Source organism: Colletotrichum graminicola (genome assembly GCF_000149035.1).
Source record: "Colletotrichum graminicola M1.001 genomic scaffold supercont1.18, whole genome shotgun sequence".
Taxonomy (NCBI): Eukaryota; Fungi; Ascomycota; class Sordariomycetes; order Glomerellales; family Glomerellaceae; genus Colletotrichum; species Colletotrichum graminicola.
In genome coordinates, this window is record NW_007361022.1 from 96,357 (window position 1) to 111,486 (window position 15,130).

The window sequence follows — 15,130 nt, forward strand, 5'->3', positions numbered from 1 at the left end:
TAATCAGTATCTCGCCAAGTAATTTGTAGGTCGTAAATTAGAAATCCTGTGGACCTTATCTGGCGTCGGCGACGAAAGTGCCACGCACGTGCGCGAAAGGCAGGTTTTCGCGACAGGAAAAGCGTAGTAACCAATTTGGACTGCAGTTTTTTGCCCCTCCTGGTGCTCACCCCAGCGCACCAATCCAGACTTACTGGGAGTCTACCGATGCAGGTTTTCACATCCGTAATGACGAGCCTCGGCCTCCTCTACGGCCGCGTCGTGCTCGCCCGCCCCCTGCGGCCCGCGGTCCTCGCCGCCGGCAACCTCGCTGCCGGTATCGTCTTCGCCGGTCTCTTCGTGCTCACCCGCGTCCTGCGCGTCGGCAACCTCTCCGAGGGCTGCTTGCGGACCCCCGACCAGGCCGCCGTCTCCCCCGGCGGCAACCCGTACCTCGCCTCCGCCGCCTCCTTCTTCTACGTCGTAAAGTACCCGCCCGACGTCGCCTTCTTCGCCTACACCCTGGCGGCGACCTTCTTCCTGCTCGCCGTCCTCGGTGCCGTCCCGCCGCGCTTCGCGACGCGTCGGCTCGGCGTCCTGCTGGCGTTCGGCACGTCCGCGCTCTTCTTCTACGTCGCGCACCTCGTCGTCGTCTTCGCCCTTGCCAGGCTCGTGACGGTCCCGCTCTTTGGGCACGACACCCGGCGGCCCGCGCCGATGGAGGGCGGGTCGACCAGGGGCGTCGACAGCGTCCTGGTCTACTGGGCGAACTGGGCGGTGCTCATGGCCGTCATGTATCCGTTGTGCAGGCGGTACAGTGCGTTCAAGAAGACGAGGAGTGCAGATTCGGTGTGGAGGTTCTTTTAGAGTTGACACTGGTCGGACATATGTCGTGATAGACGGCTTAGCTGACGCCATTTCCAACCCCTCATCAGCGTTTCGGCCCCAACAAGCTGCATATTTTAACTTTGTTTTTATTTTGTTCTTCCTTAAAACAAGAAACCAGGACAAAATGGCCAGGCCAGCCTATCGGACGTTACTCATTGGCTGGAATCTATGTACTCTTACAATCCATGATATTTCCGTCATCCACCCGGTCCAGTCATTGACAAAGGAAACGCTGTAATATGATATGTATGTGTAGTGAGACTATTCAATCTGGGTATGTTCGAAGGGGACTGCCGCCTCCTCCGTACGGCCGTCGTGGCCGCGTTCGCACGTTTACATCTCGCATCAAAGCACGAGCTGCCTCACTTCCATCTGGGCTGAGCGCTCGGCTCGGGGTACGGCTGCGACCTCGCCGACCGCCTCCTCGTAACCCTCTGCGGCCGGCCTGCCGCCGCAGTCAGCGACGCTTCCGGTGCCGGGGTCTTCCCGGTTCTCGCTCGCGTCCTCGCCGCTGGGCGCCCGGCGCCATCCGAGCTGGCCGTAGCTCCCACCTTTGCCGGCGGGGCCGCGGGCGCTGCCGCCCGTGTCGTCTTGGGATTCTTCTTCACCCTCATAGTCGTAGTTGTCGTCGTCGTCGTCGTCGTCGCCGCCGCCGTCGGTCTCGTCGGCTCCGACCGAGTCTGGCTCTCCACCCTGCGCGCGGTCCGTAGCGCCCGCCCTCTCGCCGGGGTGGGCGGCATCGTCTGTGCCGCCGTCGCCGCACCTTCCCTGCCCGTCTTAGCTCTCGTTCTTAAAGCCGCGGCACGGCGTGTGGTGGCCGGCTTTGTCGGGGAGGGAAGCTGGGTCGGGGCCGGAGCGGGTTTCGGTGCCAGAGGTGGCGCCGAAGGCTCGGGGAAGCTCGCAGATTCCTCCGTCGGCTCTGTAGTCTCGGTAGGCTCCGGCTCCGGCTCAGACTCGAGAAACTCCGTCTCCATCGTGGGTTCGTCCTCGGGCGGGAGCTGCTCGGTGAGCCGCCGCGCCGCCGCCCATTCCTGGACCCTGTTGCGCCTCGCGAGCTCCTCATCGTCGACGCCCTCGCTCGCCAGCCTCTCGGCGACCCGCACCTTCGTCCACGACGACTTCATGATCTGCCGCTGCGCCTCCGACCGTCGGAGCCACTTGCAGAACCGCTCGTTGGACCGCTGCCACTTGCGGTTGTCGCGCTCCCGCGCCTCGTCGTCCTCTCCCCCGTCGCCCATCTCCTCGTCCGCCGGGGCAAGCGCCTCTTCGACTGGCCCGCCCGGCGAACGCTGCTGCTCCCTGTCCTCGAGCGCAGTCACGGCCCGGCCGGCCTCAAAGTAACGCCCCGCCGCTGAGATGGCCATCTCCTCGGCCGCCTCCAGGTTCGACCGCGCCGTGAGGCAGACGTCGCCGTGGGTGCCGAGGTCGCGGCGTATGCGCTCCCGCCGGTCCTCGGCGGCGGACAGCGCGCGCGATAGAGCCTCGATGGCGGCGTTGGCATCCTCGAGCTCCTGCATTTGCCGCTTCATGAGCGACAGCGACGACTCGCACAGCTGGCGCGCCCGCTCGAGGGCCGCGTCGGCCTGGATCTTGTCGCGCTCGGCGTCATCGCGCTCCGTGATGGCGCATCGGAAGTCCCGGAAGTCAATGTGCTTGCCGCTGTGGCCGCAGTTCCGGCACACATCGGGGGTCCATCGCGGGCCAAACAAAGCCTCGGCTTGCCCTCTCACCCCCTTTGGTGCGGGCGGCGGACGGCAAGGCAGCTTTCAAACCCCATGTCAGCCCAGGTGACCCTTTTCCACCTCTCCCGCAAATGAAGGCATTTCAAGCTACGCCACTTCCCCCCAAATGGGATGGTACGCAAGAGAAGCTGGGATTTTTTTGTCTCACCTTTGGTGGTTCGAAGATCTGGTCCCGGTGGGGATATCAGGATAGAGGCACGTGTAGGTTAGATGATGTAGGGATAAAGGTGGACATTGAAGGGAGCGAAGAGGCAGTGCTAGGTGAATGGGGGATGCGAGGGAAGAAACCTTCGCCGGCTTGATCGGAATTGCCTGGGGGAGCTATGAGAGAAAGGTCCACGATCCTCTCTCTACCTCTCTCTCTCCGTCTCCATAGTGTCGAGGACCCCAGTTCCCTCCCAGGGTATGTGTGGATCTTTTCTGGTTGGGCTTAGCGATATTGAAATGACTCCATACGAATATGCTGAGATGAACGTCCCATGATTCGCATGTTTCGATACGAATGCCCGGGGGGTTCGTCTTGGGGCGTGGATAAAACCGTCAGTTGTGCTTGCTCATCTGCCATTTGACGTGAGGTCGGACCTTGGGCTACGCTGAAGATCGTTCAGGCCACGCAAAAGCAAGCAAACTCTCTTCCCCGGGACCAACGAACGATTCGTTCCAATGGCCTGGTACCGTCCAGTCCATCTCCCCCCCTCCCCTTGTCCTGCCGGCAAGCAGCTACAACCCCGGCTGCTGCAGCTTGTCGAAACTACCACACCGTCTCAATGGCTTTTGTGCCGATTCGCTCATGTGTTCCTCCATCCATGAACTAGTCAACTTGCCCCCCCTCCTCGTCTTCGTGTTCACAATTGAAAGGCTTTCCCAAGTGGTTCCTCTCGAGCCCGTTGCTGAGCCAAAGAAAAGGAGAACGGAGACACTGACAAAAAAACTTCGGCAAGGGGGTGTGTCCTTGTCAAACCAAAGTACACCTTACCATACTGAGCTCGAGCTGGCTTTTCTCTTTGGGGCTTGTCTCCACCGAGATTGCAACCCAATGAGGCAAAGCGCCTCAGGTGGCCCGTCACGGACATGGACGGGATATTTTCATGACTCTCACTTTCGGCTACGCCCAGGCAGGGGGGGGAGTTATCGTATGCCCCTCTGAGGGTCCGGGATGGGTCAGGGGAGGAGGGGGGCTTTGGGTCCCCAGTCCTGTTTGTTCAGTCAATAAACAAGGTCACAATGTTTGGGGTCCTGCAGGGTTTCATAAAAGTTATTCGTACCGAGGTATTCGTACACGGCATAGTTTGCGTGCCCAAGCCCAGCGAACGGGGCCGGTCAGCCGAGTAGTTCTTCGGGGTCGGGCCGCCATGGTACAAATAGGGGGCGAAACCAGTACGGAGTACTCCGTACTCAATTACACAGGTATCTATTGGACTGCGGTTTCTGACATCCATGGACGCACGGCTTGCTGCATCTTGCTACATTTCGACACGTCCATCAGCACGCCTTGTCGTCTCGGATAGGCTACCTGCACCGTAAACCGATCAAGGTCCGCTCCCGCTTTGACGACTTTGCTGTGGATCAAAGATGGCATGGGAGTAGTCCTCGAACTGATCAACCCGCGCGCAATATAGCACCCTAAGGTAACCAAGTCTGTATATCAGTAATCTGCCGTCCAGAACTGTCCTCCTAGCTGCTGACTGTTCTAAAAGTGCACGTGAAACCTCTAGTTGTCGTGGCGACCCATAGCAGCCCATCATTCTTGATGAAACGCACCCAAATTGTCGAATCCGACGATACTTGCTTGCCCTTGCTTTCAACCTCGACACCCCCACAGACTCGTCGTCGGTCTTTTCGGCGATCGTGCAAAAACCCCATGTAAACGATTGTCTCAACTCATTGCGGTCCGAAAGCGGCCCGGGCCGTTGTAGCCCGGCCCATTCCTGGATTCCCTCAAGCGAGCCTCTTTGTGGCTACGCACGATCAGTACCCTTCCGTGTGATCTACAGCTTCTAGCCCCTCATCTGCTAGGAAAATATCTCACGAGCGCTAGGTTGAAGGGCTCCGAAGGTATGGTTTAAAAAATCAAACGTTGGCTCTATACACATTTACTCTTGTGCTGTTGAAAGCACATTCGCGAACGACCATGCCGGCCCATGACAGGTTCTCAAGTCCATGTCGTAGGTGTTGCTTTGCCATTGGTAACACAGCTCCCCATGCTCATCGTGTGCTGCTCGCCAAACACTTGTCAATGTTTGGTATATTTTACCCCCGACCCGGGGTCAAAGTCATCAGATTCTTTCTCAAAAGGTTGCGTTTCGAGCTCTATGTTGACAGGATCCTCCTCGTTATTGTTGTCGATCTCCATTACAAATCTTGGAGTTGGGGCTGTCGGCACTTGCGGCGCAAATGCAGCATTGTATTGCCCTTGTTCCATGAGCGACCTGGCGGCTATTCCGTCGGCTTGCTTCTCTTCCCGCCACTTCTGCATGTCAAGGTGCCTTTAGTCCCGCAATATTCCCGCCGTTAAGCGATCCAGGAATCTCAAATTCTCGAGTCCAATTTCTGGCAAGTTCTTCACAAGACTTCCGAGCCGAAACCATTGGTACGGTCCAGATGAAGCACGGAAGTCGATATATTCGGTCAGATCCGCCCGTGTGTCAGTGCCGGAAAGTGGTCCTCCGGATAATCCAAGTCTGGAACATCGTTGCTCTAGTGGTCTGACAGTACACTGTGTTTGAGCCATCCTGATCCGTAGCTAGCAATTACTTTGCCTCAACGCCGTACCCTGCTTTCCTAGCGTCTCAACGTGAAATTCTAAGCCTCTTGTCTTCTCCTGTCATCACTTTTCTTACCTCAGCCTGAGATGACATTACCGAAACGACCCTGTCGAACTGCAAATTACCATCATCTGGGTCTTGTTCCTGGTTGACTGGAAAAGCCTATAGACCTCAAGGTAGACCTGCTTCCCCCACATCGTTACGTAGTCTACTGGAGCGGTCCTCATTTTAGAGTATGATTTGCCAGAAAGTGAGGATGAATGTAGATAAATAACTTGATGATTACGACCTGGTGATTGTTGCTGGTTGATTTATACATAACTTCTGGCTTTTCTTTACTTCCTGTTTCCAATTTCCGATTCCCTATTTCCCTCTGGCTTGCCGCTGACACTGGTTCCGGCGCTTCATTCGACATCTTCGGCGTACATGGTAGGTATTGAAGGATGCAGCCTCGGAAATGACGGAGAGATGGTCACATGCGTGGGGTTTTCTGGGGTCAGCAGGACACGTACTGCAAATCGATCAGGCGATTGTCAGGTATAGAAAGTCGCTACTTTGGAGCACTTACATATATATACAAGCCGAAACTGGCTGGTTAATACCTATCGGTGCAATGAATTCCTGTTTCAAAATGTGCGTCAAGGTCAGCACTGTATTACTCACTGATTTGTTCGCCAAGATCGGAAAGAGGCCTCCATCTTATATCTGATCGGGCCGGAAGAAAACCCGAGACATTCATCACGGTGATAAGTTGTTGAAATTCGCTAGGACAAAGGACAGCAGATTTCTTGCCTTATGCAACCAAACTAGAGATATAACACACATCTCAATACCACAATAAAGTACTTCTATGTACCACAACATTATGGCCTTTGCCGGTACGAACTCAGTATTAGAGATTATATCGTCGCTAGTAAGTTATATTCAACATTCTACACTCTTTTTCTAACACAGTTAGTACGGAGAGACGGTACCAAGCGATCTCAACCTTACCACTACAGCGTCAAAAGCTTCACTGACAGCTCTCTCGGCATCAAGTATGTTCAGTGCCGTAGGGGGTGTCACTATGATAAAGCAAGGGCTGGCTGCCATCTTGATTACATCAACATCATATCTCCCAAAACGTTCAGAAAGGTCCATAAAGCGACTGCACCTGAGCCGCCGACAGCAGGGACAATTTGGTGTTTGATCCAATGTCGTGAACGCCAGCCAACAGGCTCTACGTTGCCAGTAATCATCTTGGCATTTGGCAATTGTTATTTTCCAATTCTTCACGCAATTACGCAATCAAACAAGAAGTAGATGTATGGTAGAAAACATTGCCATTGAACATCCTTGGTGGTTTAATCCAAGTCCAAAGTGATGTAGGTACACACTTAAGATGCAGTTATTCTCTATAGTTGCTTACATGCCAGGCTAGGGTTTAAAATTGCGTAAACTTACAGGCCAAAACGTAGGATTACTAAAGGTCACTTGGGGGCTTCCACAACCTTCATCCAAGCCTATTCAAGTTAAGACCATTTGCAACGCTAAACCAAGCTTTTGTATGTCAGTACTGCCATACAACAATTCTTAGACTACAGCTTACTCACTTTATTAGAATTAAAGTATTTAATTAATACACACATACACTACAGGTAAAGATCTTAAGTTTTATCAAACCCTAAGAACCATAAATAGATCTGCTCTATAGATCTTTATGCCACTACATACAGGTAAAGTGTTAACAGAGATCTAGAAATGTAATAGTCCTCTAGGTAGTGTAATTGCCCTATTAGTACGTCCTGTCTAGTCATGATGGCATAGCAAAACAAGAACTGACTAACATTACGACGTTAGTCACAAGTTAGGGGCGCTCAAGCTTTCTAGGAGTGCAGCCCCAGCGAGGTTAGAGCCGTTCTAAATGGGCTCTTCTTGATCTGCCTAGCAGGACTACCAGTCGTATATATATGATGATAACAACGTATAGTGTGCAACAGTTGGGCTTCAAATCACCCCCTCCTGATCGCCAGAACCGAACGCCTGAGGTTGAGTGGCCAACCTCGTCATACCCGAGGTGCCGCCCTTATGAAAACTTTGCTTAGAGCAAAGCAGAGCTCAACAATGTTGTAGAGATTATCCCATGTCGATGCCAGCACCAAGGAATAGAGATTATTAGTGGTCTTTTGCTTCGTTATGCTAACAGGCAACAAACATATGTCACACAAGTCAGACTCAACCAGTTAGCAACGCCTCTCAGCGTTGATTCCGCTTGTAAGCTGTAGCTGGGGTTTTCTTTGACAAATAATAGGCCCTGCGTGTCAAATATTAGGGTGTCACAAGAAGTCGCGACGTTACCAGATAGTAAGAATTGGTTTCACGTGGACTGGTGCAACGACCTTGAATGATGGTATTCTAGCAGTCAATGCCAGTTATCCCAACAAGGACGCATGAGCCCCGAAACAAAGCCTTAGATTTACAATAGAGCTGATGAGACTCGCAGCGTTGTGGTCAATTTCTCATTCCACAGATACAAAGGTGCACACACACACACACACACACACACACACATACACTCACACCCAATTTACTACGCCTGGAGGCAGAGCCGAAAGGGCAACTAGTGCTGGCTACATGTACAGTGCTGGTTTTATTACCTGGCCTCCTCAAAGCCCGTAAGTGCTGTATGCATTTCCTGCTTACTCCTCCGAATCTGCCTTCATGGTGGTAAGGATCCATTATCACTACAAACCATTTCCCAATGACTCGACTCGAGCAACATGACTTGTGTCTAAGCAGAGGTATGAATAAGGCCAGCAGAATTATCCTTATATAAGGGGACCGTACACTCATTACATAGATATGGGGCTTCTTCCCATAGTCATTGGCTCATCATACTCATCAATATACACACAATGACCCCTGTATGTCTAACTAATGCTCGATAGGAAATAACGCAATCACCACTCGATTAGGTTAGTTGTATACACGGAGCATATCGCCAATAAAAGAGTTAAGTCCAGTGTCTTATATTCAGAAGTAATTAGTGTATTAGGTATTTAACCATACGTCATTGAAGTCTAATATAGGTAACTAGTCGCTTCAGCCTGCTCGGCTGTAGTGAAATCTCGTTATGGAACTTAGTAAAAGCTTTAGGTAAATAGGCCTACCCTTAACCATAGGTTTGTGTCTAAACCTAGTCGATGGAAAGGTCCCACAAAGTTAGATTCTCAAGTATATTTCGAAATAGGAAACCCAAATTAAATTGAATTCATCTCATTGGAGAATTCTAGCTATGATAAACCAATCCCTGGTGCGATTTCGGGATGTTTATCATGTGGTATGCTGCAATGACATAACGGAGGAGCCTTGCCACGCCGAAAGGCATATAATCATTCTTGTCGTCGGCAAATATAAAAGCACCAATATGTTCAGCAGTGACTGAAGCCTTCATCTACCGGACGAACACAAAAACTTGTAATCTCGGTATCAAGAACACACCCAAAGCACCACCTAAACCGCAAAAGGAAAGAAACCAAAATGCGTACAGCGACGCTTCCTCACTCAGTAGCACCCGAGAACTCGGAAATTGAGGGTAAGTACATGCCTAACATGCGTATAGTTATACGGGCCAGCTCTGTCTAGTACCTCCTTGCCACATCAGCCAGGCCAACTTTGCAAACGTAGACTAACACAGATTGCCCTACTTAGCTCTGACCCTTGGTATTACTCAATTATTTGGCGGGCTGTCACTAAACACCGCTAGTGAACGTCGGCGTGTCATCAACCACATTATAGAACCAGGTTTGGAGAGTATTACCGAGTTCGAACTTATAACGGAAGATCACCCTTGTTTTACGCCAGCTCGGGAGTTTCGAGATCAATGGAAGATCGGTCCTGGGAAGTGGAACAACTTCAGCCGCCTCCTCCGAGGCCGGCGTGAGTTACCATTCATCCTACTGCAGAACCCGTCGAATACACATGACATGGTTTTTGAGGAAATGATTAAAGGCCCTACCCTTGATTGGATATCTGAACAGCTTAAAACCTGTGGTTTATCTATCGATGAAGTCCCCATTCTTGACATCTGCAGCTTCTTCAGCGATGATGACTTGGAGGAAATGGGTAGCAAGGAGAGATATGAGGCCGTCAACGCTTCTTATGGCTTGGCGCTAGACATTTTGGCAATTTTGAAGCCTGAGGTAATCTTGTGTTGTCAATGCACGACCAAAGGATATTGGGAACATGGACGAGAGGTGCGGAGGCCGGCAGCAGATCCACTGGCGCGGCGGCTTTGTTCGAGCATCGACGACACCAAGATGGAGCGAGCTGAACCAATCGATATCCGAGGCCACACAGCATGGGTGGTAAAAGGATTTCATCCAGGCCATCTGGTGCACAGGCCAGACAGAGAGCCAGTCTTGATCCGTTTGTTTGGGGAGATTTTTGAGCCATATGGGAGATGGAAGCGCCGTGTTATAAGTGAGACATTAGAGGAGATGACGAACAAGATTGACATGCTCATCTCTAACTTGGAGTTACATAAGTCGAAGTTGGACGGTGTTTGTTGGAACAAGACGCTCGTCAAAGGGACCTCTGAACTGATTGCGGCGTTAGTAAAACATAAAGAGGGGATTCAGTCAGTTATGCAGCACTTGAAGAGATCGTAATGAAATCGCATCATTGTATCATTGTGAGCTCACATGGTGCCTTCCCTTGTCTAGGAAGTTATCACACTGCCTCATAACATGATGAAGAGGTGATGTTGATGCTTCAGGAATCGCGGAGCATGGGCAGGCGAGACATATTGCATGCTTGTTTATGCGCGAATGCCACCCGGAAGTTATCTTGATGCTTTGTGACAAAGTAGAGAAAATTGATGTATGCGCTCCGGCTTTGTTATCTACTTATTAGATGGTGGAAGTCAAGCACTGTGAGGTTGACTTGAACCGGTTGTAACAACGTGTTTCAATTTCTGACTTGTATTTGAAGTGGCATGGCGCGTGAGCGTCTCCCGCAAGACGCGCCGCCGCCGCCGCTGCCGCTTGTGCCGGGGGTCGTTGTCTGCGGATGACCGGTCTCTGCCCTGGCACACCGCATATCATATCGCACACTTAACTTTAGCAACATGAATCAACCTACAGGGTGTTTAATGACCATATTGAAGGTTCCCCTGGGAAAAAGCAAGTCTAGAGTTGAACACGAAGTCCTGCGTTAGACGTGGTTCGTTACACACTTCATTTCTCAACCTGTTGATTTGTTGATCAACTGCATGGCTGTGAGGGAGCCACAGTAAAGAGAAAAGAAAACAGGCCGACAACTCGACATGGCTCTCTATTGCCAAGAACCGACGTTCGCCGATGAGGCGGCCGACGCCGGCGTTGCCAACGTTCTCCGTCCAAAAGGGCCTTCTCCCCCGCAACCCTGATTGCACTGCAGGAAGAAAAGAGACAAGGTTTATACCATGGCCGCTCTCTAGTTCACCTGGGTTGGCTTTCTAATAGCCCCGCCCTCTCTCTCAGTATTATTATCTCATGACCATGGTGCAGAACTGGAAGCCATTATCGTCGCGCAACGCGCAACCCAGCCCTATCGTACAGCCCAAATTGGTTTCTGCGTTTGAAAGTTTATTAGCGTCAGCTGATTCATGATTCAATAACAGTGCTACTCGATCGCAATCGGTTTGTGCTCACAGTTCAAGACATGAGCCCTCGCTTTGAGAATGAACCATGAGACCCGAAGTCCGAGGATCGGAGCGCTTGTCAGGTTGTCCATCATTCATGTTCCTTTCCACGCGCTCGGGAGTGCTCTTCCACTTGCTCCGTGACTGGCTTGACAAGGGAGATCCAACAGATGCTTGCCCGACGACGGCATTTCATCACCAGTGCCCTTATGTTATGTCACGAGTAAGAGCACACAGCAGGGCCTATGCGATTATGGATATGATAGGCTCATTGCTATGAAAGTAGGGATGTGAGGAGAGGTTCTATAAAGGCAAGTTTTGCGAGCGATGAGTGAAACGCAACGTGATATAGCACATGATGATCCACTTGACAGGTGCTGTATGAAGCTATCGTGACAGGTTACCTCACAACAAGATGATCTCATGCTTCTGGAAACTAACACTCGGAGCTCAGGTCGTTTTTTACGTATTACATCATCACATTCACCACATGGCTTTTACATGAAAGACAGAGAAAAAGCCACGCTTAAATTGCTTAGCGGTTTTGCTAGTCCATCTAGCTTCGTCAATGCTCTTTGGACTCTTTGATGGCCCCGTTGTCTGCATAATCTGGTGACTTTAGGACGTGCATGTCCGATCACCCGGCTGTTTTTCTTATTTAGTCCCAGGTGAGACTCACTAGTCTCGTGTCTGGTTTGCCTCGCCAACCTTCCTCGCCCTCCATGTCACGCCATTCAAATTACAGCATGGAAACATCGCAGCGCCTCTCGTACAAGCTATCAGAGTTAGAAGAGGCGCTTCAAAGAATGATAACCTCCGATCAGCAGTCCAATGATGCCGACGACGACTCCATGTCCGCCGTCTCGAACGAGCTGCTGGTCTATGACGAGGATGGCGACTTGACGATCCGCGTCGGCCCCAGCTTGAGTCCCTTCCGAGTCGACTCCAAGACGGTGTCGCGCTCGTCGCTCGTGTTCAGGAGGATGCTCTTTGGAGGGTTCGCGGAATCGCGCCCCACAGACGGCAGCGACTGGGTTGTCGATTTGCCAGACGACGGTCGGGATTCGATGGAGATCCTGTTCGGCATAATCCACGGAGCCTTTGAAAGGGTCCCGACAGAACTCTCGCTGTGGAGCCTATACGATCTACTGGTTCACACAGAAAAGTATGATGCGACTCGCCTCTTGCGGCCCTGGGCAAAACTCTGGCTCCATAATCAGGAGGTCGTGAGTCAGACGGAGGAACCCGAACTTCTATGTGTGGCGTGGGAACTAGGTGACTCTGCTCTCTTCAAGCAGATGCTGCACAAAATCACCAACGAATGCCTCATCGACAACGACGGCAACGTCGTTTACGGCCGGCGGAAGAGAATCCAGAAGTCCCACAATGGCAACTCTTACTACCGTGTGCGCTCACCGGAGTTGGTTCTCAACTCGCTGGATCATCTCATGCCCCCGGACATTGAAGGTAAGATGCATCCTTTGCCTCGGCTTTTCTCCATGTCGTGAAACCCCGAGAGTTCTGACGCGTATCCAGAAATCATTTCGAGCAACCGACAAAAAATTGTCAACGCCGAGCTCCAACCCTATGTTGACTTATGGAACCTTTGCATAATGGCCAGATGCGAATCCCACTCAACGTACCCCGAAAAAGGCTGGAAATGCGACTCGATGGTCCTCGGCTCGCTGATCAAGTCTCTCTTTGACGCGCATGTTCATATTGCCTCGCCCAAGGCGGCTGTCGAGGGATACAGAGGGAGCCTGGCAGATCTGAGAACCCGGCTCGACAGGGCAAGAGTGAGGTCAATGTGTGGTGATGAGTGTGACGAGGGCATCCAGACAGCCTTGGAAGAAGGCAAGGAAAAGGCGGCGGAATTGAGGGCGGACATCATGACATTGCAGGATAGCCATAAGGAATATATGGAGTCCCAAGCTAGAAAGACAGGGTTGTAGGACATCAAACATGGTCACGCAAGACAATCGATACTAAGGATGAGTCCAAACGTCCTCCGCAGAGGTTATATTCAACTACTCGAGTGCTCCCATTTAGAGCCCGATGACTACCTTGACGGTGGCCTGCTATTAATAAAATAAAAGATTCTGTGAATGTCTCACGTCGTAAAAGTAAAAATAAAAAGCCCCTCATTATTCGTATTCTTCCTCTTCGATCCGCTTCGTCCTGGACGCTTACGCGCCGTTGCCATTATAGGCGACCAGGTTGGGGCTGCCGCTCAGGGTGCCGGTGATGCGGCCGGAGGTGCCGAGGGCCTTGATACGGGCAGTGAGGGCGGCCGGGGTGGCGATGTTCTCGAGGGCCTGAAGATAGAGAGCGAGGCCGGTGACGTGGGGGGTGGCCATGGAGGTGCCGCTGATGGTGTTGGTGGCCGAGTTGCCGCCGATCCAGGCGGAGAGAATGGAGACACCGGGGGCGAAGATGTCGACGCCGGGGCCGTAGTTAGTGAAGTAGGCAGGGGCCCAGTTCGAGTCGATGGCGGCAACGGTCAGGGCGTTGGGGACGTTGGCGGGTGACTGCGAGGAGACGGGCAGGGGGTTGCCAAGGCTGTCACCGTTACCGGCGGCCACGACGGAGAGGACGCCCTGGGAGTAGGCGGCGTTGATGGCGGTGTTCCAGGTGGTGGACGAAGGGCCGCCGAGGGACATGTTGATGACGGAGCGGGCGGCACGGCCCTTGGAGGTGATGTCGTTGACGGCCCAGTTGAAGCCAGAGAGGATGGACGAGGTGGTGCCGCTAGCGCCCTGGAAGACCTTGACGGAGATGATGTTGGTCTAGGGGGAACCAAGTTAGCCATGCATTGTCCAAGTGTGACGAGAGACGGGGCGTGCCCGGCGAACCGATGGGGACGGGAAAGAGAGAGAGAGAGAGAGAGAGAGAGAGAGAGAGAGAGATATAGAGGGAGAAGACTAACCTGCTTGGCAACACCGTAGGTAGAGCCGCCAATGGTTCCGGCGACGTGGGTGCCGTGGCCGAGGGTGTCGGTGTGGACGCCGGAGTAGGCGTTGAAGCCGAGGGTGACACGGCCGCCGAACTGGGTGTGGGTGGAGATGACACCAGAGTCGACGACGTAGGCGTAGGTGTTGGCACCGGCCGAAGTGTCGTAGACGTACTGGGTCGAGCCCTTGGTCTTGTGGGAGATGGATCCCAGACCCCAGGGGGCGCCGGTCTGGGTGGTGAGCGCACGCTCGTCGACCTCGAAGTCAGAGAGGTACATGTAGTAGTCGGGCTCGACCACGGCGACCTTTTTTGATTTTGTCAGAAATGGCCCATCACCCTGCGGCGTGCGAAGATTCGCACCGGTCAAAGACATACCTCGGGGCTGGCCTTGATTGCCTCAATGGTGGCCTCGTCGAACTCGCCAGAGTAGGCGTTCCAGGTGCTGATGTTGAACTTGTTCTCAACACCGGCCGTGTTACGCTTGCCCAGGGATCGCCTGTGGACGTCGGCGACCCAGTTCAGGTGGGAGTCGACATTGACGGCGGCATCCTCCTTAAGGGTGATGATGTACTTGCCGGGGGCGGCCGCGGGCTCGTCGCGCCTGTTGAGGGCGGCGGGAGCGGCAAGGACGGCCGGGAGCAGAGCTGCGATGGCGAGGGCGAGACGGCGGAGGTTGGCCATTGTGGACGAAGGAAACCTTAAGGGGCTGTTCGTAGGCGGCAGAGAGAGAGCGGATGGGGATGAAGAGGATAGAACGGCTGGAAGGGCGAGCACGAAGCCCTTCTTTATACCCGCATCTCACGAACATGTTTACGGGGGGGCGGCAGCCGTGGCGACGATGGAAGAGGATGTTGGCATGTTCTCCATGCATCTCCCTCTCCTTACACCCGCTCTCTCATTGCGCCTATCATGGTGGTATCTTGCGTGATGCTCTGCCAAGCCCGAGGCTGTCAAGCTCGGAGGCTTCAAGCTGCCTAAAACGGACTTAGAGCCAGAGCTGCCAGGCTTCCCGAGCAAGGAAGACGATATACTAGTAGAGTGGACTGGATGGGGAAAGCGGGCGAGAGGATCGCGACGGTCGTATTGCAGAACATTTGTTACCTCGCGAGAGAAGACCGAGGCTGACTTACAGGTTGCCCCTA

The 15,130-nt window shown here is 53.0% G+C and overlaps 4 protein-coding genes across 4 annotated transcripts; 2 read left to right on the forward strand and 2 right to left on the reverse strand.

Moving 5' to 3' along the window:
• Window positions 1–228: 228 nt before the first annotated feature.
• Window positions 229–846, forward strand: GLRG_05316 (uncharacterized protein; the record flags this gene model as incomplete). The annotated part of the gene is made up of 1 exon (XM_008096001.1): window positions 229–846. One exon carries the CDS (start codon window positions 229–231, stop codon window positions 844–846), a length of 618 nt encoding a protein of 205 aa, XP_008094192.1.
• Window positions 847–1,229: 383 nt separating this feature from the next.
• GLRG_05317 (UbiD family decarboxylase) lies at window positions 1,230–2,844 on the reverse strand (the record flags this gene model as incomplete). Its single annotated transcript, XM_008096002.1, has 2 exons — window positions 1,230–2,630; window positions 2,809–2,844. The coding sequence occupies 2 exons, from the start codon at window positions 2,842–2,844 to the stop codon at window positions 1,230–1,232; spliced, it is 1,437 nt and encodes a 478-aa protein (XP_008094193.1).
• Window positions 2,845–11,782: 8,938 nt separating this feature from the next.
• Window positions 11,783–12,988, forward strand: GLRG_05318 (uncharacterized protein; the record flags this gene model as incomplete). Its single annotated transcript, XM_008096003.1, has 2 exons — window positions 11,783–12,503; window positions 12,573–12,988. The coding sequence occupies 2 exons, from the start codon at window positions 11,783–11,785 to the stop codon at window positions 12,986–12,988; spliced, it is 1,137 nt and encodes a 378-aa protein (XP_008094194.1).
• Window positions 12,989–13,222: 234 nt separating this feature from the next.
• GLRG_05319 (subtilase) lies at window positions 13,223–14,669 on the reverse strand (the record flags this gene model as incomplete). The annotated part of the gene is made up of 3 exons (XM_008096004.1): window positions 13,223–13,822; window positions 13,963–14,292; window positions 14,364–14,669. The coding sequence occupies 3 exons, from the start codon at window positions 14,667–14,669 to the stop codon at window positions 13,223–13,225; spliced, it is 1,236 nt and encodes a 411-aa protein (XP_008094195.1).
• Between the last annotated feature and the right edge of the window lie 461 nt (window positions 14,670–15,130).